General features: G+C 41.0%; 1 protein-coding gene across 3 annotated transcripts in view; it reads left to right on the top strand.

Annotated features, from left to right (window-relative positions):
• HECTD2 (HECT domain E3 ubiquitin protein ligase 2) overlaps window positions 1-14,518 on the top strand; it is an 82,882-nt gene that overhangs the window by 32,445 nt on the left and 35,919 nt on the right. For all 3 annotated transcript variants that reach the window (XM_025213241.1, XM_025213240.1, XM_025213242.1), the window contains exons 5-10: window positions 1,683-1,772; window positions 2,551-2,615; window positions 6,233-6,278; window positions 7,660-7,769; window positions 9,092-9,240; window positions 13,602-13,725. In XM_025213241.1, the coding sequence (XP_025069026.1) occupies window positions 1,683-1,772; window positions 2,551-2,615; window positions 6,233-6,278; window positions 7,660-7,769; window positions 9,092-9,240; window positions 13,602-13,725 (584 nt within the window). The remainder of the gene's footprint in view (window positions 1-1,682; window positions 1,773-2,550; window positions 2,616-6,232; window positions 6,279-7,659; window positions 7,770-9,091; window positions 9,241-13,601; window positions 13,726-14,518) is intronic.

Raw genomic sequence — 14,518 nt, 5'->3', positions numbered from 1 at the left:
GGAGGGTGCATGACCAACCTGGAGACTGAATCCTTCTCTTCTCGAAACAAGTACAAGATAAGCTCCAGCAGTAGGGTGTTCCTTGCCGCCTTAGGGAACTTTAGCTCAGTTTTGGAAGGTGAAAAGGTGCTTCATCCTCATTTCTATTAATTCGCAGTATTTATTCTAAATCTGCATGTTATAATGCAAAATGAGCTTATGATGGAGAGTAGGATTTGACTTGAAGCCAGTAACTCATTTTATAGATGTGATCTAAGAGAAATTACAGCATAATGACTTTATTGCTGTTGACAATTGCTCATTTATGCCAATGATTAGAAATTATAGGTTTCATAGCCTGTTATCAATTAATTGAGGCATCTAATATAATCTTATTACTTTAGACCAGGGGTAAGCAACGTTTTTTGGCTGGAGTGCCAAAAAACACCACAATGCCTACCTTGGAAGGCGCCTGAGTGCCAGCATGGCAGGAAAAACAAAATGAGGGCAAGCGGTACATGGCAGGATGCCCTGCTTGTGCCCCTTGCCCCTCAGCCCTGCTGCCCCGTGCCCCAGCCCCCTAGCCCAGACTCTGTGGCTGCCAGGACCCACCCCAGCTCTGTGTAGCTGCTGGTGCCTGGGCTGCTCCCAGCAGGGCTTGCAGCATCCCAGCTGCCTGCTGGGAGCAGCCCAGGTTCCCAGCTGGCAGCAGCTCTCCAGAGCTAGGGCCAGCTGCAGCCGGGAGGCTCTAAACAGCTGTGCTGGACTCTGGTATCATCTCCGTGCCTCGGAGCGGGCGTTAGGGGAGGGGCCTGAGGCAGTGCAGCCCCAGTCTCTGCCCCGCTCCTAGCACAGAGGTGATAGCAGGGTTCCGGAGCCCGGCGCAGTTGTTTACAGTCAGCCCGGGCTCTGGGCAGCTGCAGCAAGCAGTGGGCAGGCTGCAAACATCTGCGCCAGGCTCCACAGCTCCGTCATCAGCTCCGTGCTGGTGGCAACTCCACAGGCACCTCGGGACAGGCGGTGCTGCCCCGCTGTCTGCCCTGAGGTGCCTGTGCAATCGCCAGCAGCACAGAGCTGATGCCAGAGCTGTGGAGCCTTGCTCAGCTGTTTGCAGCCTGCCCACTGCTTGCTGCAGCTGCTCAGAGCCCGGGCTGGCTGCAAACAGCTGCGCCGGGCCCTGGAGCTGATGCTGGAGCCCATCACAGCTGTTTGGAGCCTCCTGTCTGCAGCCAGCTCTGGCTCTGGGGAGCTGCTGCCAGCCGGGAGCATGGGCTGTTTCCAGCAGGCAGCTGGGATGCTGCAAACCCTGCTGGGAGCAGCCCGGGTTCCATCGCTGGCAGCAGCTACCCAGAGCCGGGGCTGGTCATGGCGTGTCAAGCAAAATGGCCTTGCGTGCCATGCTCGGCATGCATGCTGGGGGTTGCCAACCCCTGCTTTAGACTTTTGACACATTGGATTGATGACAATTTTGTTTATTTGAACTGTATACTCTTGTATTAGAATTGGAAAAATAGAACCAAATAAGAAACCTGTTCTTTTTTTATCAGTTGTTACAAATATATCATCAGTTTACTTTATTATCTGCCTTCTTCTTTCTAAAACTTGCTATTATGGCATAATAACTTGCTTTTAAGGGAAGTTAATATTGGAAATTAAACATTTACATTTTAAACAGTTTATGTATTGTGATTTTAAACTTGCAGAACGATGCTAATGCCCCATTTGATACCATTGAAGATTCTGGAATCAATGCTAAATTTGTGAATGTTGTTTACGATGCCTTACTAAATACCGTAAGTATAATACAATAATACTTCAAGTAAAAAGGAAAAATGACATTAAAACTTCAGGAAATGCACAAGCTTGCCAAATTTGCTGCATGTCTCCCAAGAAGAGATACCATTCTTAGAAAATTCTCTCAGACTTTTAAAAAAATTCCATGAGAACTGCAGAATCTTAAAAATTTGATTCTGTTAAGAAAGCAACTTTTCAGATGCTATTAATGTTTAAGTTGTTATTGAACTCAAGGACCTCAATCAAAACCAAAAAGGTGTAATTCAAGAATAGGAAGGCAAGACTTCTGCCCAGAAATGTCTAATTTGGCACAAGATATAGAATAGAATATACCACAGTAGCGTTTGCTACAGAAAAAAAATTCAAATTTTTTATTCTGACACCAGTCCACTTAGTTTTACTTTACTTTGAACAAAGATCCTAGTCTTCTACATTTTATGTATGATTCATTTGTATATACATTTATAATTCTAATGTGGAATTAACCAAAGTAGTTCTGATAATGATGATCCCAGAAGAGTATGCACAAATTTCCTCTTGATGTTAACTGCATTATCATTATTTTGAATTGTTCAAGACATAAATGTTGTAAACAGAATTGTTTTATTGCAGAACAGAAACCCTTTTTCTAATCCTTATAAATAAGAAAGTTTATCTTTCACTTATGATTCCATAATTCTAATCTTTTAAAACTGTAAAACAAAACAAACAAAAAAAGTCTCTAACAATGCTGTTGTGTGTTTTTTCTTTTTTCCTCCTCTTTTTTTTTTCCCCTAGCCTCAAGATGTTCAGAAATCAGTCCTAAAGGGAATAATTAATGGTTTGCTACAGGAGTGGAAGGGGTAATTATGACTAGTGTTCACATTTGTATTGTCAGGGTTTATTCAAAACCAGCATATTGTACATCTCATACACGACAAAGACCTAAAATGTTGTATATTTGAGAAGTAAAATTCTGTGTTACAAATTATTTGATTTATAGGTATTTTCATTTGGAAGACATTTCTGCTGATCTCCAGCTTGGACAAATCCCCACTCATTGATTGTTCAGATGTAACTGGAGCCATCACTTGTTCAAGGACTCTCCACCAATGTTGTACTATGTATTTCTTCCTTTGATTATGAGAGATACATGCAGCTCAGAAACACCTTTTCACTGACCCCAAAATCCTTTTCCCATCAGGGAAATCTTGTTTTTTTTAATCTGTTTTCTTCCATTGCCCTTCCATAAGGTAAATTGCAGTTCTTCCAAAGTAGCCCTCATGTCAGAGGCTTAAAGGGATGGATGTATTGGTAAATTTCTGTGGTTCCATGTACAAAATCCACTTTCCCAGAATAGTCTTGGTCATTCCTCCCTCTTTTGTTGGATACAGAGGAGAGGGAAATAAAAACAAGTTTTTTACTCCCACCAAAGTGGCTCAGCAGGCAGCAGTAGATTAAAACAAGAACTTTATCTGAATCTACTACTTAAGCATTTATAACTGGCTCCAAAAAAGGGCTGTTCTCACACTGAAATAATTTAAAAGTGGTAGCATCATCACTCTCTCCAAAATATACAGGAAAAACTAGCACATAGACTTCCTTATGAAATGTTTCCTTTAAGGAGCAGTAAAGTCAAATTAGGTACAAATTGTTGAACCAGCTTTAGTTAAAAAACTGGAGTCTGCTGGAGCACGGTAATTATCATGCTCCCGCAGACTTGATTAATCAAGTCTCCTCTAACACATTGTAATAATTACAACGCATTGGAGCAGCCTCTTTGCATGTGTATAGGCGCCCATTGGGACCAACAGATCATAAACTTTTGTTGAAGTCCCAAAGGAAAGAGAGCATCAATTCTAGAAATGCACAAAAATACATGGCAGAACTTGAACTTCCCCAGTCCTTCTATCATTAACCTCAGAGTAGGGATCCATTAACCCAAAAAACAAAATTGCAGAACAAGAAGTCATTCACAGACTGGAATATATTAACCTTGATCTCAGCAGGGACTATGGATTCTTATCCTATTACCTGGATTTGCTTTGGTGTCCCTTCAGGTGTTAACTTCTCCATTTGTCTCTGTTGATCTGTTCTACTCCCCCCAATTATCTCTCTTAGCAGTATCCTCTCCCTTTGTCCCTTTCCCTTCCACATAGTTTATTTTTCTGCCATTCCTTTCTTATAATTTGACAAAGTAGATTGTTGCCTATGAAAGCTCATGCCACTGAACCAGTTATTCTCTAAGGGTGCCTATAAACGTGCAGTGAGGTTGCTCTGACGTGCTGTAATTACAGCTTGTTGGAGCAGACTCAATTAATTGAGTCTGCTGGAGAGTGGTAATTACCATACTCCAGCAAACTCCAGCATCATGTGCATCAGCATCCCTGTACTGAAAATTAGCAGCAGGGGTAGTTTTAACTAAAGCTCATTTGAGCTTTAGTTAAAGCTCCCCTGCTACCACTTTTCAGTGTGGGGATCCTGATTCACCAGATGCTCCAGGCACTTTAATTAGAGCAGCTCTCAGAGCCACTCTAATTAAAGCGCCCCCTCTCCCCCTTGCTCTTTCTCTCCCTCTTTCCCCGTGACCCCCCTTCCCCCCCAGCATGTATATAAACACATTAAGGCCCCTGGCATATATTACACTTAAGATTCAATTAATCAGTTAATTACATCTTAAATAGTAACCTGGCCACATGTTCAGGCAGAAACTAGCCACAAAAATATTTACACAAAATGTGTTATATTAATGTGGCTAATTTCTGTCATATCTTAAATTAAACATGTGGCAGAGTCCCTGCCATGCAGCCTGCATGTTGGGGTTTGGTTGACAGTTCCCCTGTGTCAGCAGGCTACTGGTCATATGATGCTCAAACTGGCTCTCATGGAGTCTTGGAGCTGAGACTGACAATCACCTGATGTGCCGCCCCAGAGTTGGGACTGACCTGGGGTCTCAAACCTGCTCTGGTGCTGTCCCAGGGCTGGGACTGACCATTAGCTGATAGTCCATCTCAGCTTTAGGACCACACAGTTCATGCTGACCTGTGGGCACCAAACTTTCAATTTACCAGTGCAGGAGGAGCCTGCAGTCATAATCCCAGGCTCCCCCTGCACTAGCAAGTAGTAATGGCACAATTGGCATCTGATTCCTGAATCCCAAAATTGTGTGTCCTGCCTTGCGTGTGTGGCATGACAGGAGATGTATTTATTGGGATTGGGGATCAGGCCCTATTGTGCTATTAAGTGAGCATGTACTAGGGGCTGAATTTGTCATCCTGCTCTAACTTCAGACTGACTTCATACTAACAGGGCTAACCACTTCTGTGCTTTTCTTTCATATGGCCACTTTTATTGGCCACCATTGACTCAGTCTGTTAGGAAATAAATACCTTTCTGCTTTTGGAAAGCTTATGAAACAAAGAAGCTGGTAACCCTTGAGCATCTTAACAGAGAAAAATGCCCTTTCGGGGCACTTTTTTTTTTTAACAAGGTCATGATTTAAGAACTCTTACATGTACATCTTTTAAGATACTTCTGGGAAGGAAAGAACAGTATAAAAGGTCAAGTTCTTAATATTTGTCCTTAATGTAGAAGTTAGAAGAGTCAGAATGATGCATTCTCTTTTTAAATTAAATGCAATCATTCTGGTATACATTTGGAGGGCTCTTCAGGATCATAGATCCAGGTAGAAGAATGTCTCCTATTTTACATATTCCTTAGCACCATGCATTGTGAGTATAACTACTTCAGAAGACCATTTCCGGCAAATCAGGTTGTTGAGTGTCTCTACCCAAGGGCTTATGATGATACCCTCTTGCTGCTTCTGAACAATCGGAGAAGGTTGTTGAGCCCCAGCTCAAGTCTGGGATCGTGCCCGGTATGCAAAAGCCAATAAAGATACCAGGGGTGAAAGTATAAAGATTTATTGCTAGCAATACAAGGTGCAGGCGGAATAATTTCACGTAACAAGCACACAGATTCTTAATTATGAGCATCTTTTATACAGGAGTATTGGACCTTCATAAGCATTCTTGTTTGCTAATTGGTTATAAGGGAGTGACGCAAGGAGTTCTTTACTGAGCATGTCTCTATACCTGTGTTTTAGCTATGTATCTCATTTCCATACATGTATGTTTCATTAGCATACTTTCTCCCCACCTAGGGGTGTGAATCTTAATATTTAAATCAGCTCTTTGCCCTACTCCACTAATTCTGTTTTTGTTTTCAAGTCTCCTTTATCTAAGACTGTCTTCTCCTTATCATTGCAATTGAGCATTAGTTACAGAACAGAGACTTTTGCTTGGGCTATGTGTAGTGGTTTCTAGGTCAAACCTAACAAGGTGACTAACTGCCTGAGTAGTGGATCAACAGATGTGGTATTCCTGGAGAAGTAAAAAAACTTAAGAGGCAAGACTCATTCTAACTGTTACTGTATGTCTATATTGTATATGTGATTCTGGGTATGATTGTTTGTTCTCAGGCCCCGAACAAAGGATGATCTTAGAGCATACTTTATACTTCTACAGGTAAGAGAAATAGAAACTTTTTATTTAAGTACATCAATCCACTTAATTCATTATGTATCATCCAGAAGACTGCAAACATAACTAAAATATATAATAAAGCAAACTGTAAATAGAGAGTTATAATATCATGCTGAAATATTCACAGCTTCATTTAGTAATGGAAAAGTCTGCTGCTCTGTGGGCTTTTGCTTGTAGAAATGAAATGGCTTGCATTTCATTAATTCACCAAAAAAAAAAAGAGAATTACTGCCTAAATACCATCTTGCAGGATGAGAGATCAAGGTACGTTTCTTATTTAGTCTGCTGCTGAGGTTTCTGTGGTGTTCAGTTTTCATGTCCACTACCTCAACAAGTTGTATTTAACACATTTTGAGCAGAATGCTGATGTTGCTCTAACAATTCAGGTTGTAATGTGGCAAGAAGCATACAGATTATCAGATAAATGGATCATAATCCAGTGGTTAGGTTGCCTGTGTTCCGTCGACGTAGTATTTAGACATTTCTGCTATGGCTGCATTTCATTTGTAGTCTGAATTCTGCTAACAAAGACAAGGCCTGTAAATGCATTTTCTGCACAAATAGCAGTTTTCTGGTATATGGGGAGAAGGTCAGCTGGGAATCCTAACTGGTACCAGAAAAATGTTTCAAGTTTCAACTAGGAAGGGTCATACCCACCCTCTTTCTCACCAGTAGGGGCTGGGTCCTGAGAGTGGGGGATAGTGAGTCGTGAGTGAGGAGCCCCAGCAGGGTTCAGCGAGCGGCCATGAGTGAGAAGCACTGGCAGGACCAGGGGGCTGAGAGTCAGGAATGAGGGACACCAGCAGGGTCAGGGGGCTGTAGGTTGGGGGCACCAGCAGGGCTTGTGGGTCAGGAGTGAGGGGCTACAGTATGGGAAGGGGCAAGGGTAGGGCACTGGCATATCAGGCCTGCTCAGCACCACAAAGCTACAGAGAGGGCAGCCAAATCTGGACCTGTGTCCTCGTGAGCAAAGGGGTCAGGAGGTGCTCTGACTTTTCCATGATAAAAATCAAAATCAAAAGCCACAATGTAGGTATATAGAATGTATTTTATTGTAATGATTGAGGCACTGGTAGGCTTCAAATTGTAAATATATCAACAAAACATTGTGTTCAGCTGACGCACATGCACACACACATGCATGAACACACACACATTTCATTTTAATGGTGAAAAAGATGTGGATGTTGGGTGTTTTAATCAGAGAATTTGCATTTTTTTTTAAACAGAGGAAACCAGGATCCTTGATCATAACTTTGAATTAAAATTGTAAATAAAATATGCGTTATTTTTTTTCTTGTCTTTATTATAGTAATTATTTTAATAGGTTGCAGTACTAACAGTGTTTTAATATATTTTGCAGAATCCTCAGTTTAGTAACACATCAACATATGTCATCTATGCTCACTTGCTAAGACAGACAGCAGCCTTGGCAGAAGCTGACCATCACTTTCTAGTTCATTGGTTTAAAAAGTAAGTAAATATTTTTCATTCAATAAGACTATGTTTATAGTACTTCCAAAGATGCTAAGTGCTTTTATAATCTAACAAGTTTTAGTTATATTAACTAGGAACTTTTTAAAAAGCATATTTGGGTGCTAACACAACCTTGCTTACAGTTTATACCTATTACAATATTAAGTAAAACATTTTAAAATATTTTCATTTATACAGATAAGGAGTAAATGCATTCAAGGCAAGACAAATTAAGGATAAAGGTTTTTCTGAAAATCTGTTCAAAATTAAAAGATTAATACATATCTTTGATTTTTTTCTCATATTCCCCTCGTATTGTTTTCAGCTTAGTATTGTAGCCTTGACTTGGTTGGTTTCACTATGGCATTTTTATATGCTAACTTGTTTATCGATCAATTAGGTTATATTCACTTAATTTTCACAAATTGTTTTAATCTGCAGTTTTCTAGCTAAATAAGTATTTAAGCATGTAGCTTTGAAAGATTGATTTTTATTTATATTCTGTTACTGATTATGCTCTTTATATTCCAAAGCCTGCATGCAGATTGCAATACTTAAGGCCTGCTTATGGAGGAGTCCTCCAGGAGTAGATCCTGGCTCCACAGGAAGGGGGTGCTCAGGTGCCTTTTGGAGGACTATTCTTCTTCTGCCTATAAAGAGACCTTTCAGTGCAGTCTGCAGATGTAGTGGAAAAAGGAAGGAAAGAGCAGGTTGGGAGGTCATGCATAATTGTTCCCTCCCTACCTACTTCTAAATTATCAGACTAGAAAGTTAGTTCAGACCTAGATTATTTTAACTTCAGCCTATATCTCGGTGGTAAAACCTGTGAACTCTGAAGCAGTTGTACTTATAGGGAACAACAGGGCTGTAGTTTCACCTATGATTTGTGACTTTTGCTTGACCGTCCCTAGCATTTAAGGAAGTCTCTTTCTATTTATCAGTGACTTTTTCAAACATTTCTAAATAGAAAATTCCAAAAAAACTTTCAAAATGAAAAGACCCAGCATCATAGAGTCTCTGTATTTTATATTATTAAACAGCCAATTAACTTTACTTGGCAAAGGAGTATTTCATACATTAGTGTTAAAAAGGTTGGTATCAGTTTAAACTATATCTAGTCTCTGTGGGATGCATTCACTAGGATTATTAAAAAATATAGCTCCCTACCAATATTTAGCAATATGCAGATTTCATGAAACTTTATTTTTTGACTTTTTGTTGTGTGGTAAATACCTCAGAAAAGAACATTAGAATCTATTAATGTGAATTTCAGTATAGGCTGTAATAGCACAAGAGTAACTTAAGCATGTTTCTTCTAGGATTTCACAGAAACGGTTCAAGCAGTTGATGGACAGGTTGCTGCAATTCATTTCTTTACGTCTGTTTCCTGCAAAACCTGAAGAATTTCCACCCATGATAAAATGTACCTGGTGGATTCCATCGGCAACCAAAGTCTTGTCTTTGTTTAGTAGGTTTTTTTCTAAACTTGAAGTATTTTCAATTCACGCTTCTATCAGAATGCACTTTGTTCTTTCTCCTACAAAGAGATCAGTGTCACTATATATAGAGCAACAAAACTGGAATGTCAGAAATTGGTAAGGACATAGAGACCACAGTTTCAACAAGCCATTTTAGTTGCTTTTTCTTGAGGAAAATTAATACACATCTTTCTTTTGCAACAGTAATCAATTATCCTTAAAACAGTAACAAGCCAAAGTGAACAGGTTAAGATTTCACCTAGATTTACAGCAGGAAACCTTATTAAAGTGGTAACTGCCAAAATATCTATAAGTAGATCCAGATATGTAAAATGCTTGGGGGAACATATACACATGATGGAACTTCGCTCCAATGAGTGCTAATTGGCATGCGTCAGAGCAGATAGCCTCCACGTCACACACATTCAGCATCTCCGCTTTTCAAAATGGCGGCAGGGGTGCTTTAACTAAAGCTCATTGAACAAGCTTTAGTTAAAGTGCCCCTGCCACCATTTTGAAGCGCAGGGTGCTGAATGCACATGATACGGCAGGCGCTTTACTTAAAACCACTCTCAGAACCACTCTAATTACAGCCCCTCCCCCACTCCACCCCAGAGCACATGTATAGATGCCCTACTTTCAGCGTCTGAGGGCATCTAAGTCCTGTAGTGTGATCCATAAAGACACCATTTCCCTGTTTAGGCACTGGGAAATTGTAAACGGTTATGCCTTCACAAATAAAGCCCTCCAGGTGCTTAATATTCTGCTATTGTACATTCCTGGAAGTACTGCCATCCTGGCAAGCTGTATGGATCTGTGCCTGAGCACAGTTAGTAGTCACGAAGTAGGCATCCTGGTACTTAAAATTTCTGAGGGATTTAAAACACATCTGATGTGTCAACAGTACTGTGTTAAACACAAACCACAGGAGTTTTAGCTACTTTAATTAAAACCTGGCTGGAGGAAGTGTTGGTCGTGGTTCCACCTCTTTTATCATAGCTGAATGATTTGAAAGCTTGCTCAGAAAGTTGGAAACCTGAGTTCCATGCCCTTCTCAACCTGAAGAAGTTCAAATCTATCGGTGCAGTTGTATGTTAAAATTAGCACATGCTAACTGTAAGAAATGTAAGGCAGTATTAGAGTCAGCACCTGCTGTCAGCATTCGTATGTTAAGAGTTAATGCAGACAGTCCTTGGACTTATGACACAATTGGTTCCTGAAAACTGCCTCTTAAGTCGAAACATCATAACTTGGAGCCAATTTTCCCATAGGAACAATGTTATAAATGGGGGATTGGTTTCTGAACCAATACCCTATTTTCACCAAAAATAATCCAGAATTTTGTACTCGATCAACTATAGATGAGTAATATAGCTACATTAATGTATTTATATTGTAAATAGAAATCATATTGATTTGGAAGGACTTCTTTGAGGTGACTTTGCTGGACTGTTTGAAGGGTTCTTGGCTGGAGTCTTCTCAGGAGTCTTGGCTCCAGGTGTTTTTTGGAGTCTTGTCTGTTTTGTTAAAGAAAGTGTCCAAGGAAGTTTGGACAGATGTTCTTCAGGGAGATGGGTGACGCAGCGAACTTGTTCGCTGGCGTGGCGTGGCCTCAGATCAAGCATTGTGAAGTCGAAACTGACGTCAGAAAGTTGAAACGGGTTGTCAATTTATAAACATCGTAAGTGCTGTTCGTTGTAACTTGAAACGTCTTTAAGTCGAGGACTGCCTGTACCCTCTCTCACATGCACAGCTGAGACTTGCCACTAAAGGGCCTGCAAGCCTGGGCCTGGTTAGAAACTGCCAAGTCTGTTCCATGCCTTCTGAGCTTGCTGACTCTCTAGTAGGAGAATAGGCTCTAGGATGAGACCTGTGCCTTCCTGGAAGTTCACACATACCCGACTGAGTCTGCATTGCCCACATTGGACCCTGCAGCTGCCTGGTTGCTCCCCTGCTCCCACAGTTGCCTGACAGCTTCCCACCCACTTGACCCCACCCTTCTCCCTTCACTCTCTCCCTGCTTCCTCTTCCCCTTTTCTTCCCCCCCCTGCACTCATCTCCCCTCTCTCCACTCACATGTGACTGCCTGGTTGTCCCTGGCTGTCAGTCCAGGGCAATAGTTTTGGACAATACAATAGATAGTCCATGTGGGGAGCGGGAGCTAGAGGCAGTGCATCCTGGGATACTGAAGGCTACAAATTTCTGGTATTGGTCTTGTGGAGCAAACTAACATTTCTGCAATACGAGCTGCCTTATACTAGCTGGAGATAATCCGCACCTGAGGAAGAATATTTTGAGATGCTTAGAGGGTACGTAGCTCATCTTTTCCTGCTTTAACATGTAGACACTCCCATCTTAAGAGCATTTAACACACTTGAAGGTTAGCATAGCAATACTCTGTCTCCCATCAAGATTTTGGGAGACTGTTCATGTGTTTTGCATTAAAGAGAGCAATTGAGTAAAATAAGTAATCAGTGGTAGGAGTAGGGGCTTTCAGGCTGTTGATCCCAATGTCACATATGTATAACTCAGGGCTGCAGTTAGGAGCAAGGCAAGATTTGAAATGTACCCTTTCTTTTTACATGTGTCTTTTTGATTAGCTTTAGGTCTGAAAGAAATAGGTAGCTGTGTTAGTCAGGCAGAAGGCAGGGTAGTTATGCACCTTATAAACTGACTAAATTGGAGATCTAAGTAAGCCCTCTGCCTATGAAAGCTAATGCTATACACCTCTGATTTGGTTAGTCTCTAAAGGCACCTATACATGTGCCCGATGCCTGCTCAAAGCGTTCTAATTAGAATGCATCAGAGCAGACTTGATTAGTCTAGTCTGCTGGAGTATACTAAGTCACATGCTCCAGCAGCCTTGGCATCACATGTATTTAAATGGTAATGGGGGCAAACATGCTTTAGTTAAAGTGCCCTTGCAGCCATTTTGCAGCATGGGACACTGAATGCACAAGGTGCTGTGGGCACTTTCATTAGGGCAGCTCTCAGGAGCAGCTCTAATTAAAGTGCTTCCCACCCCAGAGCACATGTAAAGACGCCCTAAAGGTGCAGCTCTACCTCGCCTTCTGCCTAGTTTAGGCATCTTTTTGCTCAGCAGGCTTGCTGTTGCTGAATCCCATTTCCGATGCCTATTTTTCTGCATGCATTATATAGCAAATTTAGGGACCAGCTTGGGTTACTGAATTCCATTCTGGTAGCCAAACATTTGTGTGGGATGTTTTTAAATCTATAATGTCCCACTTACCTATGTATATATAATTGACTGAAGATCAGTTCCATCATGCTTTTAGTTGTGTGGGTTTGTGGGTTCTTTGTTTGTTTTGTTTTGTTTTTCTCTTCCCCCTTGCCAGGATTGCAGTGAATTCTTAGGGGCATTGTATAATAGTGTTGTGTTACATCAGTAAGTTTGTTTGAAATATCCTGAACTAATTTATCAGGACGTTAAAGGTGAGGTAAGGTATCCAGGTTGTAGCCGTATAGGTCTAGAGGAAAAAGCAATCGGGGTTCATGGTAGAGGTGATATCTTTTACTAGATCAACTAGATTTTTGCAAAAAAAAAAAATTTTTTTCTTGCAGCCTTTTGGGCACAAATACCCTTCATCAGGCATCGGAGACAAGATTGTAAAAGTTCTCCTGGGTAGAAATGAAAGTTCATAGGATTTCACAGATGAGTCGATAGATCGAAATACTCCTCTGGACAGGGTGAGGTAATGAATCGATTGTTTTCTTAATCAGTATGCCTTTTGCTAATATTAGAGTAATGTGTTAACTCTGTTTAGAGCTATTATGATTAAGCTACACTTGGGGTCTCATTAACGTTATAGACTTGCATTGGCATTCAAGATTCTTTAGATTTTTATGTTATATTTAAAAAAAGAAAGAAAAGGAAACAGAAAAAAATACTGTGGGATTTTGGTGTCTGTTATAAAAATAAGTCTCTGCTCATAAGCCTGAGCTTGATTTTTTTTTTTTTTTTTTTTTTAAGTTTTAATGATAAAATCTGTTGAAGCTTTCTAAAATACCAAAAAATTAAATTTAAAAGTATATCCATAACCTTTCCTTAAAGTAGAGATGTGTTTGAAATCAGTACAAGAAAGCAACTTCAGTGTCTAAACTTATTATTCTTTTACTATATATATTTAAACCATTGATGTGATGATATAACATTTTATTATAATGGGGTAGTAATACCACTATGGGTAGTGTTGAAATAAGCTTACTGTTTTGCTAGGTGATTTTTGATAAATGAATTTCCACACACATTTGGTTTGTCTTCAGAATTGTCTCATTAGAGACAGTATTTTGGGAGAGTTCATAATACTGGTTCCATATATTTGCATTGCAGATGCTGCAAATAGTTTAGCTAGTCCTCCTATTATTTCATATACGGATTTCTACAATTCCACACTGGATCATATTGATCTAATGGAAGAATATCATAACTGGCAGTGCTATGGAAATTCTCACAGGTAAGAGGGGTAGATGATGTATTTTATTCAGTGTTGAATTTAAAAAAAACAAATATCCTATCTTCTTTTGGGTTTTTTTGGTTTTGGGGTATTTTTCGTAAGTATTGTATTATTTCTCAAAGTGGTTTAGACATTTTGGTTGAAATCCTTGTCCCAGTGAAATCACTGGATATTTCGCTATTGGCTTGAGTGGGGCAAGGATTCTACTATGCATGCGAATGAGATAACATGAAAGTTATAATATGCTTTTATTATTTGCTATTACTAACATAGACTTGTATTTTAGACTAATTGGATATTTCTAAATATGATCTATGTAACATTGTAGAAAATTATTTTGGAGAATCACATATTATGGCACGGGCAGGCAATTATTTTGGGTGGAGGGCTGGTTACCCAGTTTTGGCAAGCTGTCGAGGGCCGCATGGGTAGCCCTGCCTCTTGACAGGTGCCTGGTTCCGAGTTGTTGACCAGGGGGCGAATGTCCCAAGGCCAGCACCAGCAGGGCCCAGAGTGGGGCGCAGGCTAGCAGGGGTCTGTTGAGCCGGGCTGGGCTGCACCAGCAGGGAGAGAGGGGAGCTGGCCCAGCTCCACAGAGCCCCTGCTGGCCAGGACCCTGTACTCTTGCCACCCTGCTCTGGGCCCCACTGGCGCTGGCCCCGGGACACCAGTGTGGGCCCCATGCTCCCACATCTGCTCACTGTGTCCCCCTGAGCCCTGACCCCGCACTCAGCACCAGCAAACACTGCCCAGTGTGGCAAGCGGGGGGGGCCGCTTTCCTCTGTGCTGAGCA

This window comes from Alligator sinensis, unplaced genomic scaffold (assembly GCF_000455745.1).
Source record: "Alligator sinensis unplaced genomic scaffold, ASM45574v1 scaffold493_1, whole genome shotgun sequence".
Lineage (NCBI taxonomy): Eukaryota > Metazoa > Chordata > Crocodylia > Alligatoridae > Alligator > Alligator sinensis.
This window is presented reverse-complemented; position numbering and strand designations above follow the sequence as displayed.